The sequence below is a fragment of the Coregonus clupeaformis genome, chromosome 21, assembly GCF_020615455.1.
Source record: "Coregonus clupeaformis isolate EN_2021a chromosome 21, ASM2061545v1, whole genome shotgun sequence".
Classification (NCBI taxonomy): Eukaryota; Metazoa; Chordata; class Actinopteri; order Salmoniformes; family Salmonidae; genus Coregonus; species Coregonus clupeaformis.
In genome coordinates this window covers 32,789,124-32,797,652 of record NC_059212.1, presented here as the reverse complement: position 1 = coordinate 32,797,652, position 8,529 = coordinate 32,789,124, and the positions used below count along the sequence as shown (strand labels likewise).

The 8,529-nt window shown below is 42.2% G+C and overlaps 1 protein-coding gene across 5 annotated transcripts in view; it reads right to left on the bottom strand.

Annotated features, from left to right (window-relative positions):
• Positions 1 to 29: 29 nt before the first annotated feature.
• The window catches only part of LOC121535295 (laminin subunit alpha-3), a 140,032-nt gene continuing 131,532 nt past the window's right edge, over positions 30 to 8,529 (bottom strand). For 4 of the 5 annotated variants that reach the window (XM_041842205.2, XM_041842206.2, XM_041842208.2 and 1 more), the window contains 12 exons: positions 8,234 to 8,374; positions 7,907 to 8,055; positions 7,558 to 7,689; positions 7,011 to 7,134; positions 4,312 to 4,445; positions 3,996 to 4,176; positions 3,626 to 3,781; positions 2,822 to 2,987; positions 2,198 to 2,352; positions 1,826 to 1,919; positions 1,571 to 1,690; positions 30 to 1,344 (listed from right to left, as the gene is read on the bottom strand). In XM_041842205.2, coding sequence (XP_041698139.2) covers positions 1,199 to 1,344; positions 1,571 to 1,690; positions 1,826 to 1,919; positions 2,198 to 2,352; positions 2,822 to 2,987; positions 3,626 to 3,781; positions 3,996 to 4,176; positions 4,312 to 4,445; positions 7,011 to 7,134; positions 7,558 to 7,689; positions 7,907 to 8,055; positions 8,234 to 8,374 — 1,698 coding nt within the window. In that variant the 3' untranslated portion in view covers positions 30 to 1,198. Of the gene's footprint in view, positions 1,345 to 1,570; positions 1,691 to 1,825; positions 1,920 to 2,197; positions 2,353 to 2,821; positions 2,988 to 3,625; positions 3,782 to 3,995; positions 4,177 to 4,311; positions 4,446 to 6,381; positions 6,655 to 7,010; positions 7,135 to 7,557; positions 7,690 to 7,906; positions 8,056 to 8,233; positions 8,375 to 8,529 lie in introns of those variants that run through there. The other variant, XM_041842210.2, reaches the window with a different exon arrangement.

The following is an 8,529-nucleotide window of genomic DNA, read 5'->3' as shown; positions in this document are numbered from 1 at the left end:
CCAAAACACTTTAATATTGGCTAAGGGCATGATTTCTGCTGTATTTTATTAAAAGGTTACACATAAAATGTAAACACCAAGTTCAAAAGAATTACAAGCATTCAAAACTCACATAAATAGGCAATGAAGACAGACAGATGGACAGACATGATTAACCCACTCACAAATGTTGAATGATATCAGTGGTAAAAAGGCAGGAATGCATACATGTACAATAAAGGGTGGCCAAGTGTAAAGTAAATGGTAGCTGGTGTAACTGTCAACAGTGAATACAACATTTACACTGAATGTTTCATTATGGAAAATAGTCATCAAGCATTATACACAATTATATACATAGCTTAGTCTGAGGTATATCCACTTGTATGTGAGAAAACTGAGAGCAATTTCTTTTTTGGGGGGGTACATTTCTCAGTGGTCCCAATTCTGTTTAATATCATTTTCGAGACTAATCTACTGAGAGAAAATGTCTTGCTTTTTCCAAAGAATTGACAATTCCGGATTCATATTGATGATTAAAAATTATTCTGATAACAGACAACATTCACGTAAAGAAAATATCCCAATGTAATTATTGTAGGCCCTACACACAAAAATGGATGAGTTCAACATTACATGTCACAAGAGATACAGAATGGTAATTTAAATCGTAATACCATTGTAGAGTCCATTGTTGTGACTGACATTTTCTTTGTTAACTGGTCAACATGGCATTTGTTTTTTAAAGTGCAGGGTTGCTTATATTTGCTGGCCATGATGCAATGCTGACCAAACACACACCACATCCACTCTAAAGTCTAAGGAAAGCTTTTGTATACTATGGGGGAGGAGGACAGGAAATACAAAGGAAGAGCCTAATGGGGGGAAACAGACATGTCTAACCCAGATGGTACAACATTAGAATATTATAATATATTCAATAACAAAGACGGTGATAATAAACACATTTATCACAAAATAAATATACAATAGCGATAACACTACAGACTAGCTCATCTCTCTTTATCTTTAGTTTCCTCATACAGAGCAACACACATGAATCTCTGAGCCGCTCCTATATTTACCAACACAAATGCGAGTGCGCACACACACACACACACATGCTTTCTCTCACACACATATTCTCTGTCTTTGTAATAGATTGCACGTGGCGGCCAGTAGACAGTGGACGTAGTCCCAGGATGTGGTCATGGACTACTCAGCCAGCAGGACACTCTCTGAGGTTGACTGGACCGAACACCCCAGAGAGCTTCTTAAAGGAGACCGGGTCCTCGTTGATCTTCATGTTCTGGATGCAGCCCTCGAAGGACCCTGTGACAGGGAGGGTCAGGTGCATGGACATCTCTGCACAAGGAAGAGACAGATACAGTACTGTATTCAAGAGGCAAAATAGTGATGGAGTCTAAATTCAGTGTGACTATGTATTCGATTCATCTATCATTTACCGTCCTATAGGATCTAGAGGTTATTATTTGTGTAAAATACAAGAGGTACTCCATTACAATGGACTCCAGGTCTGAAAGTTTTAATGTAGTTGTAAATTCAGTGACCTCTCCTCCAGATTACCTACCTGGAATGCCGCCCACATAGAGAGGGTCTTTGGTTAGAGTAGAGGACGAGGAGGACGGTCCTATTTTGTGGTCACCCTCGGTGTCCACATGCATCTCCACAACGTTGTTCCTCTTGATCACTGAAGTGAGAAACACACACACACACATTCCCCATGGGCGTCACTTATTACGTATTAAAGACACTTATTACCATGAATTTGTAGCTAGCTAGTTGGGTATGGGCAAGTTATAAAATGTTATAACAAAAGTTGTACCAGCAACTCTGTGGAACATTCCGTCACACAAGGGCTGCTTGGGCCGGACGGACACGTTGAATTCACCAGCTCCATTGTTCACCCGTGCCACCACCTGGAGAAACACATGTGCATCACAACACTGCACAACAGACTTATGGCTGCTCAGGCACCAGTATGTGTCTGCAAGGAAACTCAGCCTAAAATCAGCCTGAACTGGAATCATGTTTAAATTATTTGAAAGTCAAATGTAACCCTTGAGAGGTCTGAAAGGTCAGCTTGAAAGGTCAAATCTAGCACTTGAGAGGTCAAACTAGTTCAAGGAATCATGTGTCAAGGAAACAATTTCAAGGCTGTGACTGGCCCAGTCCACACAGCCCAGGGCAGGCTCACCTCTCCTCTGTGCATGTAGAGGCTGAGGTGGTGTCCAGCGTTGGGCCCACGGCGAGGCCTGCTGGAGTCCCCCGCATGGAGCAGAACACCAGTCAGACTCCTGGGACGGATGTCAAACACCACCTCGAAGCTGGAGCCCACCACAAAGGAATCATCTGGAAAAGACATCATCATCATCATCTGATCATCATCATCAGCCTCATCATTGTTGTGATTATCATCTTCATCGTGCACCTAATCTCCCGTGGGAAGATTCTGCGTGTAGACCGAAGAATCTGACGGGACTGAATGGGATGTGTGAGATAACGAGCTGCATTAGTTCCGGTTGTGGGGTTTTCGTCACTGGTTATTTGGACATATCAGAATTGGGCGAAGGCAGTGGTTAAACTGCTTCGCCTCGAGTGCTTCATGTATGTGCCCACACGGATTGGATGGGGGGCTTTGGCTGAGATTTTTCTTTTGCGAGGGTGGAGACTTCTTTTTTTCAGGAACTCTCAATTTCTAACATGTATGAACACATAAGTTAATCACGCAGCTGACCAAATTATTCAAGATTTTACTTCTGGGTTAATAGAGATTATCATGCACCATATTACCAATCTCAATATTTTGTTTTCTACTCACTGATAATGACATATGCCCCTCTCCCTGAGAAGTAGGCCCCACTCTGTGCCTGTCCGTCAAAGCAGGGACCAGCACCATGATTCATGGTTGGCTCTGGCATGGGAGTGCCATTCATCTTGAAGTTACGCACACAGCCAATCACACTTAGCCTTGGGAGGAGCTTCCACTGAAAGTAAAGAGAAAATACAATACAATTTTGGGGTGTGAGTGTATACTGTCCAGTAGCCAACTGTATGTGTGTTTGTGTTTGTGTCTGTGTCTGTGTCTGTGTGTGCGTGTGTATCCATCAGTGGAGGCTGGTGGGAGGAGCTATAGAAGGACAGGCTCATTGGAATGGTTGGAATGGAATAAATGGAACAGCATCTAACATAACCTCCCGAGTGGCGCAGTGGTCTAAGGCACTGTATCGCAGTGCTAGCTGTGCCACTAGAGATCCTGGTTTGAATCCAGGCTCTGTCGTAGCCGGCCGCGACCGGGAGACCCATGGGGCGGCGAATAATTGGCCCAGCATCGTCCAGGGTAGGGGAGGGAATGGCCGGCAGGGATGTAGCTCAGTTGATAGAGCATGGCGTTTTCAATGCCAGGGTTGTGGGTTCGATTCCCAAGGGGGGCCAGTATGAAAAACATAATGTAGGCACTCACTAACTGTAAGTCGCTCTGGATAAGAGCGTCTGCTAATTGACTAAAATGTATATGGAAACCACGTATGATTCTGTTCCTTTGATAGCATTCCATCCATTAAAATGAGCTGGTCCTCCTATAGCTCCTCCCACCAGCCTCCACTGGTGTATGTGTGTTGGCTACCTTCAGTTCTTTGTTCAAGGAATCAGGAGCACTTCCCATGTAAAGAGGAGAGATCAATTCCTTGGAGGTGGCCTCATCACTGGTCAGCTGTCCATCTTGAGCCCTGATACCGTCCACTACCAACCTGAACTTCTTCTTCTCTAGGCTGAATATTACCTGCAGAGGTGAGGTCACCACAAAGGACAAATCAATGCACATCCCTGTCACTAACTGATTGTAGTGCCACAGAGTGATTTGGTAAGTTTCCAAAAAAACTTTTCTCTTATGAAACATTGATAAACTACTGAACTACTGCAAACAACTGTTTGTGAATGTATGATGTGAAACAACATTACTGAGTGCAGATTGTCTTAGATTGTAACCCACTGACCGAGTGCCACTTTCCATCGTTGTACTTCTCCCTGTTGAAGATCTCCCTCCTCTTGTCTACTGACAGTCTGATCCTGCCCTTGGACAGGTAGAGAGCCATGTGAGAGCTCCCCCCTCTGGTGGCTGCATAGAACAGCAGGCCTTTGGCAGACTTGGTCCTCACGTCCAGGGAGAAATGAGGTCTAGTGGAGGAAAGAGACAGGAGTCAGGCCAGAGAGAGAGAGAGAGAGAGAGATAGAGAGAGAGAGGGGAGTCAGGCCAGAGAGAGAGAGAGAGAGAGAGAGAGAGAGTGTGAGCGTGCGTGTGCGTCTACTCACCTGGGCTGGAGTGCCTGGGGAGTGAAGCTGTAGCTCAGGCTACTCACAGTGCCCCCAATGTGGTAAGCATGTTTGACCAGGGCAGGATGTGCACACACAGAGAGACTGTCATCTGACACCTCCATACCAACATCCTATACAAAACACACACAGGCACAGAGAAACAGGAACTCAATATTAGAGAAAATGGTTTAAATATATGTATGGGATTAACCTCCAACGTAGCACTGGGGCAGGATTTGCCTTAGTCAATGGAAATGTGGTTCTGAAATGCAAAGACAGATTTTGGAGGATAAAGAGCTTTGGTGAATATGACACTGTGCTCGATTAACATGTATGAGCCCATTCTCATTCCTCAGTCACCCTTATTATCTACTGTAGGCCTCTGGGAATTAGAAACTGATCAAGATGGCTCCCATTTGGGGGTCAAAGCTGCTTTGAGTAGTAATCTGTTGATAGGCATACATTCCATCACACTTTCCCCATGATCAGTATCTCTTTACTGAATCATGAATCACGATCTGTATCACTACAATATTGATTTCTTTACTTTATCCATTTTTGGATTTATAAATTCATGATATGTACCCATTGATTACTGAAGAATATAACAAATAAATGCCTCATGTGCTTAGTTCAACTGTCGTACCCCATCAGAACCCAAAATATATGCTTTGTAAACAAAGTAAATGTAAACAAATACTATATAGCCTCAAAACATGGTTAAAACTATAACGTTAATACTATGGATGGTCAGTCCTTGCATCCATAGTGTTTGTTAGGGGCGGGGTGACCCATTGTTATTGTTTCAACTGCTGAATGCCCCTCATTTCTCATTTGTAAGATGTGTAAGATGTATCACAAGTCATGTTTCCTCCACAAAGATGACATGATACTTCCCAATCTGTCATTTTGTTGTTTTGTTTCAGTTTAGGTGTGGTAGGGAGGGAAGGAATGAGGGTAGGGGCCAGTATGTGTGGCTTTTGATATGGCATACTTTCTTTGGGCAAGATACCTCATCATAATTGCCTCTGAACATGTTTGTGCTTGTATATGCTCTTAGTATACACAGAATCATTATAAGATCTGCTTGCATGTACTGTATTTGCATTAATAAAAATGCATATAAAGAAATTGCTTATAAACAACCAAATAGGACACTCACGCTTGGCACCATTTGAAATACTCCACCAATAATTTATGGAGCCTATATTATTCATGGGGGTAATTGTTATCCTAGCATACAGTTGTGCTAATCTGTTAGTCATTGCATGTTTTAATTGGGAAGAGTTAGTCGAATTAATGAGTTTTAATCAACAGAGCTGAGGTGTTTAGAGTGACATTGATTTGACAGGCGTTCACAAAGAAAGAGATAAATGAGCTTAGTGGTTGATTTATTGTAGGAGGCTTAGAAGATCAGATAATTTGGACAGACAGAGGCCAAGGTGCTCAGGTGAAAATGCTTGAGAGAGCATACAGCAGTCAGTGGTGGCTGGTGGCACTTTAAAATGGGAAGGACAGGCTCATAGTAATGGCTGGAACAGAATTAATCGAATGATCTCAAACACCTGGTTTCCATGTGTTTGATACCATTCCATTCACTCCATTCGAGCCATTATTGAGCCGTCCTCCCCACACCAGCCTCCTCTGGCATACAGTAAGAAATGCATGACAATGATGCACACACAAACTCTAACACTGCTTATGCATGACAATGATGCACTGTTTTACCCAATACTCTGAAATTCCCAGTGTAATGTTCCAGTATACATTCCAGGTATTCACAGGCCATAACTAATATTGTTAATTCCTTGTGCAACGTTCCAATAAGACACCCTCAGTCATTCCATAGTATAATAATATTATGAAAGTATATCCTATTATGATAGTTGTTGTATCTCAGTACAGACCATAGATCATTCATCAGTTCATTGGTCCTAGTCATTGTTAATAGGGAGAGCAGAGAGGGAGTGAGGGCAGGGCAATGACTTAACATCAGGCTGGTTGTTACCAGATGGATTGATGGACTGATGATGATAGTGAATGAGTGGGTTAATAGACGCTTGTGAATCACTGGTCAGAAAAGTGGTTTATTGTCATGAAACATGCTTAAGATAGAACAGTGTACAAATCAAAAGTGAAACAATGCTCATTAAATAATTGTTTTTAATAGTTTGTATTTAATAATAGTAGTCATGATGATGTGATTGTCCATGCAGTAATGTTTTTATCAGTCAAGTAGAATAGCAATGGGCTTGTGCAAACATTGTGTGAGATGCTCATATCTCTCATGTCAATATCAATTCGTCCTCATTAGTCAGCAGGTCATCCTTCTCTTCATCTCTGGAAACAAAGCAGCACAAAACACAGTGAACAACTCATCAACACAACATTCATGGGAAGTATGGGATAGATGCTGAAGTGATAACTGACACCAACGACTGGCTTATTCCTACAGTAGGTAATCATAGTACAGTGTTATTGAAAACTTGGATTGAAGTCTCGTTCCATCATTAGGACAAGGACAAATAAATACAATTGTGATTGGTGTGACAAACACAAAACATACAAAAAAACATCATGCTTTCCTGTCGGTCTCACAAGTTATTTGGTAATAAGGATAGTCATCAGTTAGGTAGGTAATTATTGTAAGTTCATCATTGTTAGTTGGGCTAGCTGAGTTCAATGTTATTTCTCACCTTCCTGGAGGTGTTGCGATCAAGCATCAGTTGAGGAGGTCTGTCAGCATTGCACATATCCAGCAGCACATCTCCTGTAGAGCTGAACTGACTCAGGTCTTCTGCTATGTACAGAGATTCAGGCCTGCAACACAACACAACACAACACAACACACACAGCAACTTTCAGGAGGTGGTACAACCAAGATAGTATCTAATATCAATATCAGGACACCAGTGCACTATGAAATGTGAACTATGAAATGTTTAATGTTAACATTAAAACTACCATGAAACCTTTCCTACAAAAATAAACCTCTACTAGTTATGCTATGCTATGTTATTATTTATTGGTTGCATTTCATATTCGATGTGTATTTGTTGTATTCTGCAGGGTTCATTTGCAAAAGGGTCTCAATAGGACTCCCTGCTTCAATAAAGGTAGAATAAATAAAACTACTACAACAACAGCCATTATGATATCTACATATGTATATAATAACTATTACTACTGCTGTGTTGTTACTAATGTTAGACATTGTAATAATATACAGTGATGTGAGTTTACCTTCTCAAATAGAGGTTGGAGAGGCAGCCTTTGAAGGTGTCTTTCCCCAGGAACACAGAGTCTGGGTTTGACCTGAAGGAGCCTAAGGTTATCTGCCCTCCCATATCATCCTCATCTATCCGCAGCGTGATACTGTAGGGCAACACAGGACATGCATTCACATCTATGGTACTTACAGTATCTTGTCAGGGGTTACCAATCGGTATAGCGAGTGTGTACTGTCCTGTCACAACAATCATGTCTATAGTAAGTCTCAATTATCACCAATCCATCATGGAACTGGACAAAGTTAACATTTTAAATTTTTTCAGAACATGTGGGTTTCATAGACATCTGTTTGATGTTCTACCTTTGAGGAGACACTCTTCTGGTGGCAGTCAGGTAATGCCATTTGCCATCCTGGTACTGCTTGCTTGATTTCCAAGATTTCCAAACTTCGTCTTTGAATGTCAGAACCACGTAGCCGTCGACCAAGGCAAGTTCGATGGCACCAATGCTCTGTCGGAGACCAGGGGGAGGATAACGATTATTTCAAACAGTCAGTCCACTTACATTTGCTGTATCCTAAAGCTAAACTGTTAAAACAACTGTTGAAGGAAGGAAGAGGGAGAGAGAGAGGGAGTCAGAGAGAGAGAGAGACAGACAGAGAGAAAAACAGGTGGTGTAGTCTACTAACCGACTCGGTGTTCTGCAGTAGAAGCCCCTCTTTCTCAGAGCTCTTGAATCCCAGTGAGACTGTGACATCATTGGCCAGGCTGAAGCCTTTAAGAGCAGCTGACAGAGAACTGCCCACATTGAACTCTGCTTTACGAGATGCCTGGAACACAGAGACATTATCATGCTGTTACTAACTGTGGACTGGAGTCATTTGCAGCGTCTAGGTGGCATCAAAATACACAGTAGTGGCACACAGAAATGGCTTCCTGACATATCATTTATAGTTTCCAGTAAGTGAATATCATAGTGGTATAA